Source organism: Lynx rufus, unplaced genomic scaffold (genome assembly GCF_022079265.1).
Source record: "Lynx rufus isolate CCGP_SWC_20201006 ecotype Redwood Valley unplaced genomic scaffold, mLynRuf1.p SCAF_14, whole genome shotgun sequence".
Lineage (NCBI taxonomy): Eukaryota > Metazoa > Chordata > Mammalia > Carnivora > Felidae > Lynx > Lynx rufus.
The window spans coordinates 5,479,730-5,504,564 of NW_025814828.1; the positions used below are offsets into that span (position 1 = coordinate 5,479,730).

The 24,835-nt window shown below is 47.4% G+C and overlaps 1 protein-coding gene across 1 annotated transcript in view; it reads right to left on the reverse strand.

The window, feature by feature from the left end:
• Window positions 1-459: 459 nt before the first annotated feature.
• ANOS1 (anosmin 1) overlaps window positions 460-24,835 on the reverse strand; it is a 187,257-nt gene continuing 162,881 nt past the window's right edge. The window contains exons 9-14 of the mRNA XM_047075872.1: window positions 22,478-22,624; window positions 10,963-11,057; window positions 8,751-8,922; window positions 7,721-7,941; window positions 5,556-5,697; window positions 460-4,290 (exon numbers count right to left, since the gene is read on the reverse strand). Of these exons, the coding sequence (XP_046931828.1) occupies window positions 4,232-4,290; window positions 5,556-5,697; window positions 7,721-7,941; window positions 8,751-8,922; window positions 10,963-11,057; window positions 22,478-22,624 (836 nt within the window). The 3' untranslated portion in view covers window positions 460-4,231. The remainder of the gene's footprint in view (window positions 4,291-5,555; window positions 5,698-7,720; window positions 7,942-8,750; window positions 8,923-10,962; window positions 11,058-22,477; window positions 22,625-24,835) is intronic.

Genomic DNA, 24,835 nt, shown 5'->3' on the forward strand with positions numbered 1-24,835 from the left:
GCATTTGGCTCATTCAGAGCAGATAGATACGCTGATGTCCCAGTGGGAAGTGCAGGAAAGGCTCACAATTGTCCTTGGATGCTGGGAACCAGGAGCTCTGAATACAGTGCATGGTGTTGAAAACCACAGAGGCAGGGACAAGGACTAAGTTCATACCTCTAGCCTTGTATGCATGCATGGGGGAGGGGGACACTTTGAATTGTAGACTGTTGACAAAAATGCCACCAAAGCCATCAGCAATAACAGCCGTAAGCAAATACTATGAAAGAAATCTCAAGTGTCATCTCCAGGCCCCAGAATACTTTCATTAGGATGAAGTACGTTTGCCACACCTCAAATTCCATTCATACTGACTTTTTGACTCTCGCTGGGAACATAGGGGGAAAAAAATGGAAAAACGGAAGTGCGGTTTTTGTTTTTTGTTTTTTTTAATAAATGAGTCTAGTCCACCGGGCAGGTGTAAGGATACTTTATTACTGAATCAGTATGTACAAACTCTAACATGAAAATAATGAGTCACAGAATATCAGACTATTTACAATACTTTTTTTTTTTTTACAAAATGCTTTTTTTTACAGGATTACTTCTCTCTAAATAACATGACAGACACACACAAAAATCACTTTTTTTTTTATTACAGACATAAATAAATATTGACGTGAAATGACCAGTCTAAGAGGCGTGATCTCTGTTGGCCATTTGGATGAGAAGGTAGGTCTTTTGTTATCTGCACACTACAGTATAATTAAGTAAAGAAATAGTAACTTTACATACAGACCTCTGTTAATCACTCTGTCAATGGTAGAACTTGCTAAAATACTCAGTAGAGGTAAGACACGGAGTCTGGCCATGCACAATCATAGGTAAGAGTCACCATCTTTATGCATTTACTATTTTCCGTGAGTTATAAGTACATGCAACAGTTAGCCTTCCTGTTCTGGTTACAACGTGAAGGTTTGTATAAAAAGATTCAGAGATAGTTGGAATCGTGGGAATGAGCAAACTTAGTTACTAAATCCATGGCACAAGGTGTAAGAAAGGGCATTAAATAAATAAGTCATTATTACAAGTGACGCTGACTAGTAGGAAGGACAGAATTACTGTGGGTACTTGCACGATACAGACACGAGTCAAAATTCAGCGTCGCCATCACGGGTCTCAGAGCACATAAGACACACTACGGGGGCTTTGAAGTCGAATGTTGTAACTTCCCGGGGCTTACTCCTGTAATTTACTCAGTTCCTTATGCAAGGCAAAGAATCACTGGCTGTCCCCGGTTGGGGACATCTGGCGGGTAAGTAGCCAGGGATGCTGTGCTACACCCCAGAGCGTAACCGGCCCCAGCGCCCCATCTGCTGAGCTGCAGAAAGCCTGCTTTGTAGAGTTAGTGACGGGCTCTTTCAGGTTCCCAGGAAACAGACGTATCTTTAAACTTGGGTTTGTTTCATAATCGTTTCAAAAAACTCCCTGCCATCAATTTTAGTGTCTCTACTATGTCATATTAAAACAACAAATGGCTTAAAAGGGCACACGCTCACTTATAGATGTCGCCCCACGGGGCTCCAGTTAGAAAAAGAGGGCAGAATGGGTAACTTCACCGGCCGCTGCGGTGAAGCCGCCAGCCGGGACTTGAGGACTTGCTGTTTTGGGTGGGCATTTTGAAGAGTGAATCCTGTCACTGAATATGTGTGTCCTCATAGAAGGGAGATGCATTTAATTTCAATAAGATGTATTCGAGACTTAGCCACGTAGACTGTGTTTAGAGAAAAAAAAAAACCCATAGGTTATATCCCTTTATTAGGGCACTCAAATTTTTAAAATTAAAAAAAATGTATATTTTGGCCGATTTGCATATGTTTGAAATTCATAGAAGAAACTCATGTTTCCTTAATCACCCAATCAATAGCGTTTTTCTTCCAAAAATGTGAATAATATTTAAGTTACGAATGTTACTGCAGAATTAGATGCTCCTAGGAGCTGCTTTAGATTTCCTAAGGGAGCTGTAAGCTTCGGAACGTTCATGCAAACTCAACATAGATTTGCTCATCGTCTCTTACCCAGATAAAAGAAACATAATTAAACTTTACAAAATTAAACTTATATAATAATTTAATATTTTGTATGTATGTATACACGCCTCCATTTTGAACTATACAACCATACAAAAATTTGCTGGCGCAAATATTGGGTTTGTTCTTGACAAAGTAACAGACAAACTTGTAGCCAACGTTAGACATCTTCATTTGTGGAAATTTGACAATTTGAAATTCAGCTGCTGCTAAGGGCACTGGCATGAGTCAGAGCTTCCTGGAAGATACTACTGTGGTGTTGGGTCAAGCTCGGGGCTGTTTGAAAGGAGGGCTGTCTGCCGTGCTGTGCGTTCCAAATGCGAAACTCTGGGAACCAGGTGACCTCACACCACGTTGTGCTAAGGGTGTCGCAGACCCTGTTGGGAGCTGCAGAAAACACTTAGGAAGCAACACGCGCTTCCTGCTGAGATTCCCCAGGAGCGTCACTTGTGCTAAGCTGCAAAATATTGCCCGTGTCGTCGACTTTTAAAAGTCGTTACCACACAGGAACCAGTTTTCAGTATCTGTCACCACATATCCATGCGTATGGACCGTGTTTCCTAAAGATGTGCATCGACAGGGCAGGAAAAACGGTCTCTCTCCGTTTTGTAGAGCATTTGCTTCCTGACACTGTGGAGAAGCCACAAGAAGTGAAGGAGTCCAGAGTTCTCTCCTCCAGGAGCGGTCAGGGCGTCCGCACGCTCTCAGGAAACCACACCACGGTAAGTACCCAGTCCCACCATCAAAACCCAAGAAGACGGTACCGAAACCTTCCCCAGTTTACGTAGGTACATAGTGGGATGAGGAAGGCTTTCCTTTTAAATGTTTAACTTCTGACACATTGCTGTTCCCTCATAGAAGAAACACCGGTGGGGAAAATACATAATCCTTTTCTCTAGAAGCACTGTGTCTTTATCCACCTTCGGTAGCTGTGAAAACCATTTCTTCGGTGAGTCTCAAGGTCTGTGATGTGTGTGTGTCACACACACAAACAAGTACACAGACACAAAAACATATCTGTGCATTTCAAACCATAAATGTGGATATTCCCTCAAGAGCAAACTTTATCCGACTAAACGCTTCTGGGTGTAAGGCTGCCCCAAGGTGCACTGCAACATCACATATGGTTGATACGTCTTGACCCGAGTCCATGCCACAAAGGGGTAGTTTGGAGGCAAACGGTACGATAGAATGGATTTGAAAGACTAAATAGCTGTCCTCTGTCAATCATGGCCTCGTGTTTCCTACATGACCGAGAATAGGGAATATTCTAGCATACAAGTAGCTTACTTTGATTAAGAAAAGGCAAAACTTAGTGAGGACTGGAAGATACCCAGTAGTTGGGATCCTTTCATTTTAAGCAAGAGGTTTTGTAAATTTTTAGGTTCGTGAAGTGGTAAAACAAAGCCTATCAGCAGCTCTTTTCTGCATTAAGAAAACAAGGAAAACGTAAGTAAGAAAACATGTCAGGAAAATGTCTCATTTTGCAGGATGAAATGTTAAAAAGTATCCCCAGGAAAGAAGTTTCATTTCTCCAAGGCAGACTCTGGATAGCAGCGTGACTGGCTGAATCTTTCCTGTTTTGGATGTCTTTTGAAAACCGCCGTTGACAGACGCGATGCTCATTCGCCTTTGTGTGAACGTAGCTTAGGGACATGTGGAGATTTAAATTAATTGCTGTATTTGAGGTTAACCTTTGTCAGTTAAAAATTACACGTGGTATAAATCATCTTAGGAAAGATCGGAATAAATAGGGCCTAAAAACTGCATCGTCTCAGTTGACTCTGCAAATCAAAGCCATCGTTGAATCTAAAAACGTGTTGTTGGTTTAGCGTCATGCTTCGTGTGCAGGTGTGGACTGTGTTGAGAATGTGCTCCTCCAAATGCAGGGAGATCTCACTTCTGCAGTCATTCGATGGGGATTCGTATGTGGATATTTTGGCGTCCAGTGTCACGGGCCTCACCTTCCTTTCCTCCGTCCCCGCAGGAAGCTGGGTCCGTCCCCACTGGCTGTGTGTTGCTAGTTTCCAGAGGTTCCTCGGATGCAGAGTTACGGGGGCAGGGAGTTGTGTGGGGCGCCTGCCTGTAGAACCACACGTGCCGGCCCGGCAGCTCAGCACGCCGGCACATTCCTTCACTTCTTAGACGTCGTTTGGAGCCGTCTAGTATCTTTCTGGGGAAGCCTTGTAATGATGAGGATGCCGATGTTTGAGGTGGGGTCCTGAAGGGTGACAGGACAGACGTATCAGTCATTGCTGCTTTGCAGGAAGCCGGGTACCGGCTGACGGTGAAAGGATCGGAGCCAGGAAGTCTTCCCTCCCACGTCCTCGTCTTCCCTGCTCCGAATCAGCCTCCCCTCCTGCTCTTGCCCACCCCTCGGTTTCTCCCCCAAATCCATAAACTCACAAGAGGACTAGCACAACCCCCTTTCCTGCATCGTACAGTTATCCAAGCACACCAAAGCCCTTTCTTTTCTTTTCTTTTCTTTTAAGGTTTGTTTTTTGACAGACAGAGAAGGGGAGGAGCAGAGAGAATCCCACGCAGGCCCTGCACTGTCAGCGTGGAGCCCGACGTGCGGCTCGAACTCACGAACCATGAGATCCAGACCTGACTGAAACCCAGAGCCGGACAGTCAGCCTACTGAGCCACCCAGGTGCGCCCCCCCCCCAAAAGTCCTTCTATTTCCTCAGAAGTTAAAAACGTAACCAGTCCTCGCGTGAAACCCATTTGCAAAGGAGGAGTATCAGGACAGCATTCACCCGACCTTTACAGCGAGAAGGGGCTGCCGAGCTCTCCCAGGCTCATTGGCGTCTGCCTCAATTCTAGCCGCGAACGGTAATCGGGGCACATGTAGCTAGTACAACTGTAAATGTAAAACCAGGATTCCTGCTCTATTTTCTTAGCAACAGACAAATCTGGAGGCACCGCTTTATAAATTTAAGCTGGAAAGAGATGAAGTCCATAATCTAAAAATCGGCAAGAGTCTCAGTGTTTTTGAAACAGTGGGTGACGATTCTTTCTAAAAACCTGGACTTCACAGTAAATCCAGTAGATTGATCTGGGTCATAGTATGAAGAAAATGTATGTCATATATTACACTCAAACGTGTGTCGTGAGAAAATAATCCTTAGCGACGTGTTTCCTAGATCATCGCATGTGAAAATCGTAGTTTCTAAAACAATTTCAGATTGCCGTGAGGTTATAGATTTTTCTCCCTCATGTGTATTTACAGTGTAAAAGGTAAGTAGAGAGCCTGATACGTGTAGAAAACAGAAGGGAGGAAAGGGATGCCAGGCAGGGAGGGAGCACTTAGTCACCAAGCACACGATGATGCTAATGTGGCTAGAATCAAGTCCCGTGTGGACACACATGGGGCGGAAGGACTTGAGATGAAGAGAACCCCCCGCTTCACAGGGATCTGTGATAACTCGGTCATTTATCGGAGTGTTTGCCCACATCTGCTGACTTTCTGTGTCCCACACTCACTGTGCACCGAGGGCAGTGTGAGGTCGGGCGTCCGGAAAGTTTTGATGGTGGCCGGCCCTTCCCCTCCCGCGGTCAGCACCTGCACTTCCAGTCGGTACAGCGTAGATGGCCTCAGATTGGGCACTGTTAGGACGTAATGATCCTGAGGGAGCCACACAAAAGGAAATGCTCATCAGTGACCCTTTGAAAACAGCAGGCACAGTGCAGACGCATTCTCCCGCAGGCTGGTCCCAGAGAACAGGTGTGAGTGGTCAAACGGGTGTTAGTGCAGAGACTGGGTGTGAGCACGGAGAACAGGTGTGAGCGGCCAGAGAATAGGTGTGATTGTGGAGAAAAAGGGAGAGGTCGAGAACAGGTGTGAGCATGGAGAATAGGTATGAGCCCTTGAACATGTGAGCACAGAGAACAGGTGGGAGCACGGAGGATATGTGAGTGTGGAATAGTTGTGAGTGGCCAGAGAATAGACCTGAGTGTGGAGTAGGGGTGAGCATGGAGAATACAGGTGGCAGTGGTCAGAGAACAGGTGGGAGCGTGGAGGACAGGTGGCAGTGGTCGGAGAACAGGTGGGAGCATGGAGGACAGATGGCAGTGGTCAGAGAACAGGTGGCAATGGTCAGAGAACAGGTGGGAGTGTGGAGGACAGGTGGGAGTGGTCAGAGAGCGGGTGGGAGCGTGGAGAACAGGTGGGAGCATGGAGGACAGGTGGGAGTGGTCAGAGAGCGGGTGGGAGCGTGGAGGACAGGTGGGAGTGGTCAGAGAGCGGGTGGGAGCGTGGAGGACAGGTGGGAGTGGTCAGAGAACAGGTGGGAGTGTGGAGGACAGGTGGGAGTGGTCAGAAAACAGGTGGGAATGTGGAGAACAGGTGGGAGTGGTCAGAGAACAGGTGGCAGTGGTCGGAGAACAGGTGGGAACGTGGAGAACAGGTGGGAGCGGTCAGAGAACAGGTGGGAGCGTGGAGGACAGGTGGCAGTGGTCGGAGAACAGGTGGGAACGTGGAGAACAGGTGGGAGCGGTCAGAGAATAGGTGGGAGCATGAACAGGTGGGAGTGTGGACAGGTGGGAGCGGTCCGAGAACAGGTGGGAACGTGGAGGACAGGTGGGAGCGGTCAGTGAACAGGTGGGAGTGTGGACAGGTGGGAGCGGTCAGAGAACAGGCGGGAGTGTGGTGAACAGGTGACAGTGGTTGGAGAACAGGTGGCAGTGGTCGAAGAGCAGGTGGGAAGTGCAGCAGCCTCACAGGGGAGACCGGCGTCTCCCACTCGGCCAGAGCCCTGTGCCGAGTCGCCTCTCAGCACCCCGCTCGACCCTGGCAGCCCAGCGCACTTGGCAGGGTTCATGTGTGCCAAAGTGCCAGTTCTCAGGGCTCACCCTTGAGATTTCAGTGTTTGTTCCTTAACATAAGACTTTCCCATGGTTGAAAGTTTTCATCTGCACATCTTGTGATGTGAATTCTTGATCATCCAAAGTTCGGTCAACGAGCCAAGAGTTTTCCACAAAACACAGTATCTGTCAATGCCCAGGACTGAACATGTTTATTTTCATGCCAACACATTCTTTTCAGAAGTCAATAAAACCTAACACATTCATAGAATAACTACTTTTCTAATTCCAAGGAATTTTTCCTTCCGGACTTGTTTTTTTCTTTCCTTTCTTTCTCAGTGGACCAGGAGTTCGATGTCCTAAGGGCATTTTTAGAGAGGGTAAAAGCCCACACATGGGGTTTGTTTTTTTCTTCAAGCCAAGGAATTAAGTGGCCTGGAAGACAGGCCAATTCATTATGGGCTCTCGCCAGACTTGAAGGGGGAAAAGGGAGAGAAACAACAAGCTTCTTTGAGCTGTTTTCCCCCAATTTAACCCTTCAAACAGGGCAGGTCCACTTGGACCCGAGGGACAACGGTTAAACCACTTGCCCACAGGACAGGCTCGGGGCTGCTGAAGGAATCCCAGGTTATGTCCCGCTGACCGTTTTCCCTGCTCACAACAGCACCCATCATAGGTCATGAATACTCGCACAACAATGGCTCCAGAAGACGAAAATGTGGGAAGACGCCTCAGCAGTATGGCACGCGTTGCGGCACGAGTCCCCCCCCCCCCCCCCCCAGTGGCCGCTGAGGCCCAGCCGCGGACATGAGCGACATGCACACAGGAAGCAAGTCGACACGTACGGAAGGCAGTATCTGCGACTGCGAGATGATGCTGTTGGGCAAGCTGTTCTGTCTGCTCTCCGTCGCGACCTCGGCCCAGGTCACCTGAAAGCCAGTCACGGGCCGATAGAGATTGGCCTTGGCCATCTTCCAAGAAAAGCGGCCCGTGATGTTAACATCTCGGACGACAAACGAGGCAGAAAGGTTCTCGGGCTTGGCGAGCACCGTGGCAGGCTCGTGACCTGGGGGGAGAGGACGTGAGAGGCAGAGTTAGGCTGCGGGACACGGACCGCACATGGGAGCTGTTTGCACGTATCGCGGGCACCTCAGGCAGCCGCTCCCCAGGGGAGGCACACGCGGTCTGACCTCGGTCCTCATGCAGGGCTTCAGGCCATCACCTCCATGACCTACGGGGACAGTCAGCCAGAGACGGTCCCAGTGCGGCCACTCTGCTGGGTGGTTTGGGGACTCTTCTTAGGACCCAGCTCTGGGGACGGGAGGAGAGAGGTCTCCGCCACGTGGCAAGATCTGGCCACTTCCTCAAGAGGAGAAGTGAGCGCCGTGACCGGGGTGGGTAGTGACGCTTCGAGAAGTGATCCCATGTCAGAGCCGCGTTTCGCCAAGTCCTGGGGTGCTCGTTCCGCCTCAGGACAGGAGGACAGGTCCCGGTAAGGAGAGCAAATGGAGGAAGGTCGGGGGGGGGGGCGGTGTTGTGCAAAGTACGTAAAGGTAGGTCACGTGGCACAGCGGTGGGGTGAAAACGAAATAATTTCTATAGAACACGCCCGAGTACAAGCACTGGAGAAACCTTGGCTTCGTTTCTAAAGGGGTGATACTGCCAGCAGAGGATGTCACTGTTAGAGGTGACAGCAGAGGATGTCGTGCTGTTAGAAGGACAGAATGTGGCCCACGGCCATATATTGCCTCCCAACCTGGGCCGTCAGATTTACAAAGCGGGGGACGTTCGCTTTCTCGGGTGTTGTGCAATACAGTTTGGAAATGTTTTCCAAGCGTGGCTGGCATCACAATGCACGTTCAGCTCAAGACGTACCTGCTTCGCCGGGACAGCTCACGTGCCGGTGGCTTTTCCCCTTCAGGGCAGAGCACGGCGGAGTCGTGAAGAAAACGGTTTCTGCCTTCAAGCGGCCCTTGGGCCGAATCGGCTGCACAGTCACCTTGTATTTGCAGGAAAACGACAGATCCTGAAGAATGATATAATTTTCCTAGAGCAAGAGAGAGAGGGAATATGCTAGCCATACGTCTCATCAGGGACCAAGATGTGGCAGATGAGTCCTAACCAGGATAGTTTCCTGTGCGTGCGTGCAGTGTGGCTTTTATAAAAACTACGAAGGAGACACTGTGCATGCTCCGGTTCCTCACGACCGTGGGCCGTCCCATGGCGTGGGACACGGCCCCTGGAAGCGAACAGGACCGCGGCGGGGCAGGACCGAAGCAGCATCATGGGACCTTCCAGGCCGCGTGGGACGGTTGCCAGCCACGCAGGTGGGAGTGCCAGACTGTGAACCCACGTCTCATTTGTTCCTGACGTCCGGTGTGTACCAGAGCCTGAGGCACACGTGTATGAGATGCAGGGGCTCAGCCCGCGGCCTCGGTCACGGGTCAGGATGGAGGCCGTAGTGGTGGGCAGGGTGGGGGACAGGCGCGGAGAGGAAGCAGCTGGCCCTCTGCCCAGGGGTGACGGGTGGGCAGGCAGAGCCAGGGCACCGGGCATGGCGTGGGGAGAGCAGGACCAATGGCGGCCTCTGCCTGAAACACTGCTCCTCGGGAGCAAATCTACACTCCGGATGGGAATCTGCTGGAAGCCCACGTCAGCCACTAAGGACAGACTTCGCAGCTGCGTAAAGAATGCGTGTGAGTGGCGGGGAAGGCAGGCCTCCGTAGCTACAGATAAAGTAGCCCGTGCTGCATCAGAGCTTGAAAATAAATGGGTCTAAACGTCCTTTACAAATGGCAGTGGACGAGGTGTGAGCCTTTAGCAGACTGCTTTCTCGGGATTTTCATTCTTATTTCTACCAGATACAGGATACGTGTTCAGCAAATGCTTACTATGACCTTCAGACTTTCTAGAGAGGGTAAGGCTAGGATTGGGTGGTCCCCTGAAAATAAGCCAGATTTCATACAATTCCAACGCATGCATAAGTAAAAAAAACGTACTAGAAGCCTCGCCTCTGCCCACAAAAAACTTAATAAGCCCTGCTTCCGGTCATTTCTTTCTCTGCTTTTCAAGTAGTTTTCCCTTTTTAAAAATGTTTCTTTTTTCTTTTTAAGTGAACGCCACAAACTTTGGGAACCACTTAAGAAAACATAAAAGGAACAACGTTGGCGAGCATGAGTTGGGACAAGTCAAATCCAGTAAAAAGCTGTATTTCTGCAGACCCACTGACATGTTTTATCTTACTACCTTAAAGTTATGTGATCAAGATAGGATTCTAAAAATACCCCCCACTTGCTGCTTTAGAAAATAGTCCAAAGAAAAATGTTCTGCTGAAATAGCGTATATCACCATGTGAGACGTGTGGGGCCATGCCTTTGGAAATCTTAGACTGTCCTGCTAGATCACAGACAAGTTACTGGCATCGATATTCTGGACACCTCACCACCCTCTGTACCGTTTTGCTGTTGGTCCCTTGATGGCCCTCTGTAACTCGTGCATCAGCCCCAAATATTTGGAATAACACACTGGCTGGTACCGAAGGGTTCCTGCCTGCAAGGACGTAGCGTTCTGTTCAAGTGAAAAGTCAGAAACGGTCCTGGCACACCGTGTGCGACTCAGGGAACGTCTTTCCTTCCCCGGACGAGGAGGAACTAGCCAGCGACGCGGCACAGCAAGATGGGACGTGACAGGGTCGGATGGAAGTTCACAGGCACCGTCCCACCTGCAGATCGTGCTGCCAACTCAGGACTCAGAGAACAATTCAAAGCTTCTGTCCAGCTAAGTCGAGACACACGGGGGGTCTCAGAAGCGTTTCCCCCTGACCTGGGGGTTCCCCACGAACCGCGTCTGCAGCCTCCGTGTTTCAGGCCCTGCCGTGTGCCCCCACGGGACGGAGCCCTCAGCGGATACTGCAGGACTGAACACAAGGACCGTTGTGTTTTCACTTCCACCTCGCTATCATCCAACAGCTAATCCGTGAGGGCGAGCTGTGTGCGTCGTACCCCGGGCACGGCTCTCAGTCCGCTGTTTCCACACACCGAGGGAAGGGACATCGCGCTGAGAATCGGGCGGCGTGACCGTCTCTTACCTGGGTGATGGCAGAAGAGGTCTCTGCTCCGGCACTGCGGTTGTGGGCACAGACCTCCGGGAGCCACTGCACGTGGTATCGGTCGACGCTGACATCTGTAAGGTCGGAAGGCACAGAGAGGACGGTCTGGAGCCACGGGCCGCACAGCCCGCGGCTCTCAGATCGCGACAACGGGCAGCAAGGAAATGAAGCTGTGGAAGTGAGCCGCAGACGCAGAGCCGAGGAGGCGAGCGGGCCTGCAGAACTCACTGTCGGGAGGAGAGCCTGGGGGGAAACCTGGCGAAATGCGAGAACCAACCGGAAAGCACAGGAAAGTCACAGCCACGGGGCTGTCAGGAGGTCTTGAGAGAAACGCAGCCGCGGGGCCGGCGCTGAGCGGAACCCCCACGAGAAAGGGCGGCACTCGGCCGTGGGCGTCTTTGCTCCCGGGAGAGGGAATGAGCATCCCGAGTGTGAATCCCACGCGTGGCTGACATAGCCGACAGACCCAGGCAAAATCAAAGCGTTTTCCCCACGCTGGGAGCACTGAGCAGTCAGACGAGCTCCCCTGTGTGCCTCACACGTTCCCCCAGCACAGACCCAGGTGGGCACCTTTCCCTTCCAGCGTGCACAGGTGCGTATCCTCACACGCCCGTGTGTCTGATCTCTGCGGAACCCTGACTTGCTGTCCAAGACAGAACGTGGGTTCCCTGGCACACTGTGTCCACTGTCCACACGTGGCCTCACTTGGGGCAAATCTCTCAGATAAAGGACAGACTGATGACGAGCCCCCCGCCGAGCGTGGGAAGAGGAGGTGTGACCGGCATCAGGTTTATTCACCAACCCGCGTGCCCGAAGGTGTGGAAAGGCACTGCCCTGCCACCGATGAATACCGCGTCCCCGCTGTTCACGCCAAGTGTTTAACGGAGGTTAAACGCTTTGATGGGATTGGGTGGTTCTAGTGGGAATTCACTTGGAGCACTTTGGATCGAGAAAAGAGGAGCTTTCAATCAGAGAGGACGAGCGGATATCAAGCGGGCACCATCAGTTCCGGGAACCACTTACCAGAGGTTTTAAGAATTACCCAACAGGCATCGGGGCTTTTTTTTTTTTTTTCAGGGGAAGAATTGTACGTTATACACAAGAATGAAGTCAATGAATGAATTCATATGCTTTCTTTCAAGTGGTGCCGTTCCAGGTATACAAACCGCCGCTCTCGGGACTTAGAAGCTCACAGAGCTACATAAACAACAAACAAAGCATGTAAATGTATGTTAGGCTAGAAGGTAATTTGGCTACAGATGAATACAGAAGAGAAGCAGGCAGGTGTGTTGCCTTATTGATTCACTGGCTTATGTCCTTGAGACAGAACTTCGCAGTGAACGTGGGGAGGAGGCCTGGAGGTTTCTGTGGGCAGAGCATGCGGCCGCGAGCAGGCCGTCTGCCTGCCGCTGCCCAGCTACGGTGTTTGCGATGACGAAAATACCGCGCATGTGGCGGCCCCTAGTCACTCGTGCCTGTAAACCAACTGAAGTTCGTGGGTCCGAACCCCGCGTCGGGCTCTGTGCTCACATCTCGGAGCCTGGAGCCTGCTTCGGATTCTGTGACTCCTCTCTCTGCCCCTCCGCCTCTCACGCTCTCTCTCTCTCTCAAAAATAAACATTAAAAAACAACATTTAAAAATATTTAAAGACCTTATCTCCTTTCATGCTATAACATTGTTTATGACTGTAGAAGTTTGAAATAGACTTCTAGGGGCGCCTGGGTGGCGCAATCGGTTAAGCGTCCGACTTCAGCCAGGTCACGATCTCGCGGTCCAGGAGTTCGAGCCCCGCGTCAGGCTCTGGGCTGATGGCTCAGAGCCTGGAGCCTGTTTCCGATTCTGTGTCTCCCTCTCTCTCTGCCCCTCCCCCGCTCATGCTCTGTCTCTCTCTGTCCCCAAAATAAATAAACGTTGAAAAAAAAAAAAAAAAAGAAATAGACTTCTACTTACTTTTTCTGGGTGAGCTTACAATATTACAACATTTACAATATGCACTTTCCCTCTTTAATAACTTCAAAAAAGCTTGTTACTGACCTCCTTGGCATAGCAACCTGATACTTGGGATCATTTCCTCATTAACAACACGGGCAAGAAGAAACTGCTCTAGGGGCCTTGCCAACTAAATTCTGTAGCAATAAGGATAACCAAAAATACCTTTCCCAGCAAAACAAGTGACAAGAAAGGTCAAAGAGAAAATTTAAGGCACATAGATAAGAACCAAAAATTGTATCTTGGGGTGCCTAGGTGGCTCAGTCAGTTAAGCGTCTGACTTCAGCTGACGTCATGATCTCACGGCTTGTGGGTTCGAGCCCCGCATTGGGCTCTGTGCTGACAGCTCAGAGCCTGGAGCCTGCTTCGGGTTCTGTGTCTCCCTCTCTCTCTGCCCCTTCCCTGCTCATGTTCTGTCTCTCTCTCAAAAAAGAAAACATTAGGGGCGCCTGGGTGGCTCAGTTGGTTAAGCATCCGACTTCAGCTCAGGTCACAATCTCACGGTCTGTGAGTTCGAGCCCTGCGTCAGGCTCTGGGCTGATGGCTCAGAGCCTGGAGCCTGCTTCCGATTCTGTGTCTCCTTCTCTCTCTGCCCCTCCCCCATTCATGGTCTGTCTCTCTCTGTCTCAAAAATAAATAAAAAAACGTTAAAAAAAATTAAAAAAAAATAAAACATTAAAAAACATTTTTTTAAATATTATTTTGTACAGAGACAGCAGGTAAACAGAACGAGATGATAGTATGTGGCCAATAAGTAAAAACTGTATGTTGAGGGGCGCCTGGGTGGCGCAGTCAGTTAAGCGTCCGACTTCAGCCAGGTCACGATCTCGCGGTCTGTGAGTTCGAGCCCCACGTCGGGCTCTGGGCTGATGGCTCGGAGCCTGGAGCCTGTTTCCGATTCTGTGTCTCCCTCTCTCTCTGCCCCTCCCCCGCTCATGCTCTGTCTCTCTCTGTCCCAAAAATAAATAAACGTTGAAAAAAAAAATTAAAAAAAAAACTGTATGTTGATACTTGAAAAAATAAAAAATGATTTTTTTGAGTCAATAATTTTAAATTTCAGGAGCATCAGCAAACGAAATCTGTACTCATGTCTCATACTTAAACTCATGACAATGACTTAACTGATTTTGGCTCTGCTGTGAAAAAGTCACTCTAAACGCAGGCAGACAGAATACTCACAGAATAAAACTGGTCACCCGCCACTTCTGCCTCAGCGTCTCTCAGGCTTGTCTTTATAGTGCCATGAGATCACCAAACGGAAAACACAATTTGATAAAACAGCGATTTGGGCCCTCAGGTCTCCGCACATTGCCTTGTAGTTCACTGCCATCACCCACAGCAGCCCGCTGGCCCCATCAACAGAGTCCCTCCACGTCCCCAGCATGGAGCACACGGGCACCAAAGTGACACTGATGTGAAGTAAAGTCATCCGTAGCCGGGGACAGTCTGCGGGACGCTTCTCCTGTCAAAGCAGCTCGAGTAGGACAAACCAGAAGCAGAGCCAGTGTCCCGGTATGAATTTCTGGTTCCCTGATTATTCTAGCCTGCTAATTTAGCATCCCTGACCCTCAAGTTTCCAAAACGCTACGTAAATACCACACGGCCACTTGTCTTTACTTTGGGTCTTCTGTGCTCAAGACCATGCATTTTTCCTTCAAAACTGTCCTGACCTTGGGGCACCTAGGTGGCTCAGTCGGTTGAGCGTCCAACTTTGGCTCAGGTCATGATCTCGTGGCTCATGGGTTCAAGCCCCCCATCAGGCTCTGTGCTGACAACTCAGAGCCTGGAGCCTGCTTCGGATTCTGTGTCTCCTTCTTTCTCTGCCCCTCCCTTGCTTGTGCTCTGTCTCCCTCATTCTCAAAAAAATGAATAAACGTTACAAAAAAAAAAGTCGTGAGATGGGAAGAGACTCTTGTCTGCTCTGGGGCTGACACTCCCTGCTGAGGGGACTGATTCTGGTTTGTGCTAATACTGTGATATGGCATACAGTGATAGCTGAGTACTCTCAGGACTCTAAGAATCGTATGCATTGTTTACAACATGGTTCTATTTTCATAAGAGGAGGTGCTAAGAATGACACATTGGGGGCACCTGGGTGGCTCAGTAAGTTAGGCATCCAACTTTGGCTCAGGTCTGAACTTGCGGTTTCTGAGTTCGAGGTCTGTGTCTGGCTCTGTGCTGTCAGCTCGGAGCCCACTTCAGATCCTCTGTCACCCTCTCTCTGCCCTTCCCCCATTCACAGGCATTCTCTTTCAAAAAATAAAAAAAAACAAATGACATTGGACACCCGCTTTCAACTCCATCCCCTCCCCCCCAACAGCTCTAGATGAGCTCAGCCTTGCCTGAGTTCATGGTCCGCTTTCTGAATAATTTTGTTCAGTCCCACGGCTTTCAATATCATTTTCTTGGACTTCCAGGGAAGAGGGCACAGGAGGAGGATCCCAAGGTCACATAATGACACAGATACAGCAAGATAACACCCACCTCAGTGTAAACAACCCAGAAAATGACCTGAAGCCTCGCAGAACAGACTCATGACAGCTACATGTAGAGAAGAGGCACTGTGAAGAGGGTAGGAAGAGCAGAGACATGGTTGGCAATTAACCAGAGCCCCAGGACTGTCCCCGGAGAGAAACTCCATGGGCGTGGACCCTCACACCAGGCATCCAAAGCACAGGGGGACTCACACACGGAAGACAAGGCCCATAACGTCTGGCTTTGCAAACTAGAGGGGCAGAATTTCTTGAATTAATTTACCATCAGTAGAGCTTAAACATTAAACTCAGCAGGGATGACTCTGGAGAGCTGGAGGGTGAGGAGACAGAGTCCCCGCCTTTAAAGAGACAGCATAACAAATAGTCCTGCTGAGATACAGCACAGAAACAACAGGATGAGAAACACCTGGGGTTCACAGGAGGGAGATCTGTTTAGTAACCTTAGAATATGTGCTGCAGGGAAGGGACCTTTGGGAAGTTTCTCCAAGAACAACAGTGGCAGGCACCATTTCTCTCCCCGCCCTCCCTGCCTCGAAACAGGGACGCCTGCTGCAGGACAAATACCCTCTACCTGCTTGCTAACAATGCTCTTCTGCAGACACGCCCCCTGAAGCCAGATCTGGGCTGCACGTGGCCCTCACGAACCTTGCTAACTCCGCACACCCCTGCCCCCGTGTTCTCCTGCGGGACCCACCCCCTCCAATACACCTTTGGCCAGAGCCCATCTAAAGCAGTGCACCCAGCCTGGCACTGTGCAAACAGTCCCGTCAGGGGCCAACATCACCCCAAAGCAACTCCTGCCCCAGGGCGAGGGGAAGGTAACCAACATGCCAGGGCAACTGCAGCTGTAGCCCCAGCAGTGGGCTGGAGGCAGACCTCGGTTCTGACTGCAAGCCCCACCCACCAACAAGAGCTTCTCAGAGGACAACACAGGAAGAACGCCCTGCCAATGCCTGGTCTGACCCTACCCAAGCCCAAGGTGACCCCAGGCTGGCCCCTAACAACACAGGAAGCAAACCCTGCCCACAACAGGCAGAGAGAGCCATGGAAGACAACTGGCCGGAAGGGAAACCCAACTCAGCTACAAGAGTGCAGTGCACACAACACACAGAGCAGACTCCCCTGAGGTGCCAGACTCTGGTGAACAGGGGACACTGCGTATGGGGCACTACAGAATTCTTCTTCATAAGGACACTGCTTTCAAGAGCAGGAGACGTCACTGACTTCCCTAACACAGAGAAACACACACGGAGAGTTAGACAAAGTGAGGAGCCAGAGGAATATGTTCCAAATGAAACAACAGGACAAAGTCACAGAAAGAGAGCTAAACAAAATGCCTGATAGAGAATTTAAAGTAATGGTCATAAAGATATTCACTGGACTTGAGAACAGACTAGAGGATCTCAGTGAGAACATCAACAGAGAGATAGAAAACATAACAAAGAACCAATGAGATGAAAACATCAATAACAGAAACTAAGAATCAACAAGAGAGAATAAACAGGAGACTAGAGGAAGCAGAAGAAGAGAGGCAGTGCATACCGGAGGACACGGTAATGGAAAGCAATCAAGCAGAACAGGAGAGAGAAAACCATTAATAACAACAAATGAGAATACACTGAGGGAGCTCAGTGACTACATGAAACGTAATAACATTCACATTATAGGGGGATATAAGAAGGAGAAGAGAGAAAAAGGGGCAGAAAATGAGTATGAGGAAATAATAGCTGAAAACCAAATCTGGGGGAGAAAACAGAAATCTGGATCCAGGAGACACAGAGAGCCCCCAAAATATCAACCCAAGGAGGTCCACAGAAGATAAATAGTAATTAAAATAGTAGAAAGTAGTGATTAAGAGAGAATTTTACGAGCAGCAAGAGAAAACAGTTGCATACGAGGGAAACCCCCTAAGGTTATCCACTGATTTTCAGAAGAAACTCTGCAGGGCAAAAGGGAGTGGCATGATATATTCAAACTGCTGAAAGAAAAAAGGCTCGCAGTCAAGAATATCCAGCCAGCTTATCATTCAGAATAAAAGGAGAGAGAAAGAGTTTCCCAGACATACAAAAGCTAAAGGAATTCATTACCACTAAACCAGCCTTACAAGAAATGTTAAAGGGGCCACTTTGAGTGGAAAAGAAAGACCATAAGCAAGAATAAGAAAAGCAGTAAACACAAGCGGTAAGTTTTTCTACGAATGGATTCACAAAATAAAAGGACGTAAAGTATGACACGATATGCCTAACATGTGGAGGGGAGAAGAATTAAGAATGGTTTCAAGCTTAAGTGACCATTGGAGCACCTGGGTGGCTCACTCGGTTGAGCATCTGACTCTTGATTTCGGCTCAGGTCATGATCCCAGGGTCATGGGATCGAGTCCCAATATGGCCTCTGCAATGAGCATGGAACCTGCTTAAGATTATCTCTCTGTCCCTCTGTCCCTTCTCCACTTGCTCACATGCACTCTCTCAAAAATAAATAAATTAGACAAGATAGACAGATAGACAGTCAGTCTTGTCTTCAGCTTCATCTTGCCAAGTATGAAAATACTGCAAGCTCGTATTTAGGATATGACTTCAGGACCAAGTGTCTAACTAGAATATGAAAAACAGTGTCATTAAATCAAATGTTTCCTAAGGGGATACATATGAAAATTCTATCCTAAATGCCTTGCTGTTCTGGTTCTGGAGCTCAAGTTCTTCCTTCCACAAATGAATTGAAAAGTCCTTGAGAAGTATTTTTAAATACTGACATTTATTTTCAGCATGCTTCAACTATGCTTCAAAAAAGTAGATGTCTCTAATTTGTTCCTGAAATATACCTAACTCGAAATAAAAAGTAAAATGTATCCAACAGTGTCTGGCCAAAATGAAAGGCTGCACAATTTTTAATTCAATGTTAATCTCTAAATTCCAAACATCTAATGATCAAGAATGCTGGCCTGACTGAACTCAGAGCTGTGAGAAAGAGACCATCTCGGAGCACCGTGGAATAGCTGCGGTGAGGGGAACTCTCCACACTGATGGCAGGGGACATACACATGGAGAGGCAGCAGAAAATGCCCATTTCTTAGATGGGAGTTTGTTCTCTAAGCATCTCTAACACCAGAAATAGCACCTGGTACGTAGTACATGCTCAATAAATGTTAGTTGGATGATATCCTTTCACGAAATAATGCCTCATTCTCTTCATATTTGTAAAAATGCTTTGGTGAGACAGACTTCCTGATTTTGTACAATTCTGTACACCCAGGCAGAAGGCATTTCTACTCAAAGTAGAAGTACGTTTTCTCTCTCTGAGCTAATTTTTCATATTTTTGGAGTGCAAACACTAAGTCTAAACCAAAAAGCCTAAAATAATCAATTGTAGATTCTATTCGGAACTGATGTCTGTAGAATAACAAAAGGACAACTATTCCTTTTATAAATAATGATTGTTCCAGAAATTCACTGTTGAGGATATTTCTTTCCTTCCAGAGCATTCACTATTATAAGCCAACTACCATATGCACTAAGGTGGGCTAATATTTGATGTTTGAGTCACTTCCCTACAAAATTATATGCTGTGTCATCATAAATAATACAAAACCACTGAAGCTCTCTCTGTGAGAATATTCAATGTGAGTGAACAGATTTGTGCTTCTGAGTTCCTAACTCCCAAGTCCAAAACCAACGTTCTGGCCACCCTCACTTTTAGGAAATGTAACAGATAGGCAGAAACCAATTTCTACTTACCATTTTGTCTCAATTAGTGAACAAGATTCTCTTCTCCTCTGATTTGTCACCAACATTTAGTTTCTTTTAGGTTTTCAACTCAGTGTATCCAATGGTGGAAATTAGTTACGATTAAAGAATATTCAGGTACTTGTGCCTAAGGCTTTCAAACCATTTGAGATGGGTCTATTGAGTTGTATTCAGTGCACACAATTATAATTTTACACAGGGAAAACGTCCAGAAAGCCAGCCAAAGTGTCCTTTTCATAACAGAAAGAGAGCTCATTTTCACATTCTGAACAGAATTCGTAAAATAGTAGCACTGTGTTTTGATTTAAAAGGCGTCTCCTTTCCTACATTTGTGATAATTATGAATGTACACATGCTTCATAAGTGTCTGGGGAACTTTGGTTTGGGATTCCGTAAGTCACAGGGTGCCTAACAGGCTTCTAGAAGGAGAACAAATGTGGAATAAGTTCGGCACACATGCTTTCCACTTCAGAGAGGGCTGGACTCTCCAAAGCTTTCCACAGTCTCCTTCTACAGAGGGTTGTGGTACAGTGAGGCTCCCCTATGTTTTATATGTTAATTTGGCTTTCAAATTTAAAATCAAAAGGAAAATGGGATGGATATAATTTAAGAAAAAGCGCATTCTGGAGGAAGACAAAACTCTAGTTAGAGCATGACTTATTCTTAGTTCCTAAGTGGCCATGTGATCTGGTGAAATCAACCTACATCTGCCAGCAAAGTAACTCTACTGCACGGTGGTTCCAGTTTAATCTGCACTTGAAGACAGATGTGATTCCTTGGTCGTTGTGGGTTCCAGTCATTATCGTATGGGAATATTGACCATACACATCTGCAATGATCACTTGTATTCCACCCTGTACTGAACGTCAAGGCAAGGGAAAGGAGTAAAATGTCAAAGGTCTGGAAAGGAAACTATAAAATTCTCATTATTTACATGCTACGTGATTGCCTTTACAGAAGAATGGAAAAGAATCATCAGAGGAAATGTAATGAGCAAAGTAATATAACAATATAGTTGGATTCACCATCAAGACATAAATAGAAGATGGGTTTTTTTTAAGTTTATTGATTTTGAGAGAGTGAGAGTGCAAGCTTGGGAGGGTCAGAGACAGGGAGAGAGAGAAACTCAAGCAGGCTCCGTGCTATCAGCACAGAGCCCAGCGTGCGGTTCAAACTCACGAACCATGACATCATGACCTGAACCGAAACCAAGAGTCGGACACTTAACTGACTGAGCCACCCAGCTGCCTTGGAAGATGCATTTTTATATATGGCAGCAAAAGTTAGAGAATAAAATGGAGGGAAATGTATGCATGTATATATCATAGGATCCAAATAAACACCTCAGAATAATCATATCAAAAAGTATTACAGCTTCCACATTATATATTACAAATCACTGTTGAGAGGAAATTTTAAAACCTGAATAAATAAAGTGATATGTCAAGTGTGCAGATTTTTAAGGAGTGAATTCTCCAGTCATTACCATATATTTATTACTTTTTGAGAGACAGAGCATGATCAGGAGCAGAGCAGGAGCAGGGCAGGGTCAGAGGGAGACACAGAATCCGAAGACGTTCCAGGCTCTGAGCTGTCAGCACAGAGCCTGACGCAGGGCTCGAACTCAAGAACCGTGAGATCATGACCTGAGCCAAATTCGGACGCTTAACCAACTGAGCCATCCAGGCGCCCCTCCAGTCATTACCATATAGATTGATTGTAATTTCAGTAAAGATCTCAGAAGATTTTTGTGGAGATCGAGAAACTAGTGCAAATTTTTATACAAGAATACAAAGGGCAAAGAATAATCAAGACAATTTGAAAAAAAGTAAAAAAAAAAACTGAAAGGCTATTATTAAAAATATGTATAAACCTACAGTAGTTAAGACAATGTAGTAATGCCAGAAAGTTGGAAAAATATGCCAAATGCCTCTACAGAAAGTTAAAGAAATTAACTTTCCCATAATATTTGATTTAGGGCCAAGGTAGCAGCCCAGAGCTTTGGGGAAACAGTCGTTTTTTTTTTTTAATGTGTCATTTAGTTTTGAGAGAGCGTGCAAGCAGAGGAGGGACAGAGATCAAGGGGGACAGAGGATCCGAAGCGGGTTCTGCACTGACAGCAGCGAGCCTTACACGGTGCTCGAACCCATGAGCCATGAGATCATGACCTGAGCCGAAGTTGGACGCTTAACCGACTGAGACCCCCAGGTGCCCCAGATGTCAACAGTTGTGAAGAAACCGCTGGAACAAGAAGAACTCCGACACCAGTCTCCTGTATGGCACATGAGTGAATACCAGAGCAACACTGCCCTTCCAGAAGAAATGGAAGAACTGTAAAAACTGAGCTCTTGAAACAATCTATTTTTTTGTATGTTTTCAAAACGCATCAGAGAGGATAAAAGTGCACCAGGAGATCCAAAAGGACCATGTCAATAACACAAGATAAATATGCTACGAATAAAGAAAACAAGATGAATTTATCCCAAAGACAGCCACTCCAGCAAATACTCAGAACGAAGAGAATGTATTCTGAGGGCAGATCTTTACTGAAGAATGAATCATAGCATGGAACTTCTGAAGGCACCTGACTGGTTTGTTTCAGTGGAGCATTGGGATAGTGTGGCGTGTCTGTGCACAGCAGCGATTCAAAAATGTCACCGGAAATGCGCGACAAGGTAGAATGCTCATATGTTATACGAAAATGTGTGTGTTTTACATATAAATAGTATATATGGGGGGACATACACATAAAACAAATGAGGGAAGAACAGAAACACAGATAACTTCCGAAAGGACATCCACCTAAATGCTGTTCCTATGAAATACTACTGAGATAAGTGACTTTTTTTCTCCATTTCCATCTCCGAATCCAATTATTTGGGTTGCCTTTTTTTTTTTTTTAAACAAAAATCTCATTTAGGACAAAAATTTACAGCACAAAATAATGAGTATTTGAGAGACAAGATCGGCCTTCTGAGAACACAGTGAAGACAGGCTAACATCCCTGAAATGTTAACGTGCAAGCAGCTGACTGATACTGATTTCCAAATGTGATACAGATTCCTGGGAAAGACGGGGCTGCCCATCCAGACTTCACAACAGCAAGGCATTAAAAAAAAAAAAAAAAAAAAAGGACTAAAGTGTTTTGTTCAGCTCCCGTGTTCCTTAATATCAACACCGTGTCTCGACTTGACTTTCCCACCAGCACCCTGAGATCACTGGGCTACTTAATGCAAATAACAAATCATCAAAGAGCATTGACGCACCTTCAGTCTTTTTCCAGTAGACCTTCACCTGCAGCTGGTTGTCTTGATAGAAGGGAGCTCCGATTTCCAGGAGGCGAGCAGGCCGTCGTCTTTGGAAAGATGGCTGTATGTGCACCACACTCTTCCTGGGTTTCCCAACTTGCTCTTCTGAAAAAAGTACAACACTGTGATTCCCTTGTTAAACGTAATCGGTGATCAGTACACGTTCACCCCGGCGAGAAAGGCGCTCTGGTGCAAAGAGGTATAGACAGCATTTCTCATTATAGATTTTTTTTTGTAGTTATAAAGAAAGTAAGTAAAAGTTTCCATGTATCATGGAAACAATACAGATAGCTTTTCACAGAAGTACCAGCATCATCTATCCAACACCTGGGGCGAGGCCCTAAATGGAAACCTTATTCAATCAACTTTGTACGGGAAATATCGAGTCAGCAAATGAAATGCAATGCAGTGATACGTTAGATGGGGGAATAGAATTTAAGGGTTCTTTTTTCTTCCTTCCTTTCCTCCCTTCTTTCTCTCCCTCCCTTCCCTTTCTCCCTTCTCTTCCTTTCTTCCACCAGGAAAACCTTCTCTGAATGAGGTAATTCAAACTTTGATTTCCAACACTCTGCGCTAGGCTATTTCTTATCACATCACTGTTTTGTGCCACAATCTGACTCTAGTTTTACTGTTCTTTTTATTTTGTTGTTTTAATTTAGCTGCATCTTTCCCATTTGTGCTATTCTTAATTCCTAAAATCCGCTGGGTTCCTTCGTAACTACGTTCAAGACTCCATTAGCTCAGAAGGCACTGGCGCTCCTTGTCCGTGCCTGGCATGACGCTCTGTCCTTCAGAACTCACCCTATGCTCTTCTAAGGGATGATTTCCCAAGATGTACAGAAACAAACCTTCCTCAGTGCACCTATACTTTCCCAGCTTTAAGTAACTTTTCCTCCCCTTTAATTTGTCCCTCCAGCTGATCTTGAACTCCTGTAGCAGCAGAACCTTCCTCTAACCTCGCTTGGATTTCCACTGCCTGGCTCAGGGACACACATGTAGTAGTCGCCTAGTAAGTATGTACTGGATGAAATGAAATCTGAGTTCATGGCTCTAGAGCTGTTACCAAGCATTCACTTGTCTGGGTCTTGCAGAATGTTTTACTTATTTTGGCACAGTAATCCTTTTTCACGGGATTCAAACATGCTTTTTCTCCAGGGTACACGTAATCAACCTCACTTTTTCTCCAGGTATATTCCTGGTGGTGTTTGGTGTGCTCGGTGAGCTCTGCCACAATTTTATTTGTATCCATACAGCCATCCTATGAAATAGAACAGGGTCAATAAACTATCAGTAGAGGGCTGGACTGTAAATACTTTCAGCTTCGTGGGCCACACGGTCTCTCCCGACTACTCGCTCTCATTACAGCACAAAAGCAGCCATAGACTATCTGTAAACAAATGAGTGTGGCCACGGGCCAATAAAATTTTATTCACAAAAACAGGCGGTGGGCTGCAGATAGCCTGCGGGACATCGTTTGCAGATACCTGAGCAACCGGCATTAGCCTACACATGTTACAGACAAAAGATGGAGGAATCAAAAATACGAAGAATAATGTCCAGTTTCGTGCAATTCAAGCAGTAGTGAAACTGAGCTATAATCCCAGGGCCATCGTGTGTCCATCACTAAGTGCCACCTCCTTTTAGAGGGCAAGGTGAGAATATACATTATTTAATAATGAGGACAGGTGCCTGAGTGGCTCAGTTGGTTAAGTGTCTGACCTCGTCTCAGGTCATGATCTCACAGTCTGTGAGTTCAGGCTCCGCGTCGGGCTCTGTGCCGACAGCTGGGAGGCTGGAGCCTGCTTCAGATTTCTGTGTCTCTCTCTGCCCCTCGCCCCGCTCCCACTCTCTTTCTCTCTCAGAAATAAACATTAAAAATAATTATAAGGATATGAGAACTTTGCCCTGGCCTCACGTCTCTCTTACCCACTCCCTAATTTTAGAAGCAGGGTGAGAAATCCCGCAAGACTTCTCTGCTTTCTCAATCCCAAGCAGCCCCTTGGGAGAGAACGGATTGTGCTGCACTGATTACATCCCGCTAAGAAGCATGTTATGGAACCTTCTCTGACATAGCTGTGAGGTCCACGTGCTTGGGAAGACAGGAGCAAGAGGGAACAAAGCAGGGGCAGGGAGGACACTCCTGACCTGGGTGAGGCAAGTAGAGGAAAATGGAGGACCCCAGCACCCCGATGCAGAACAACCACATGGACCGTCCACTGCTGCTCACACTGCTGTGCCCCGATACCTCCATTCCCTCTGACACCGCTGTGCCCACTGTCACTGTGGTGCCCGCTTACACTACCATGCCCACTGTCA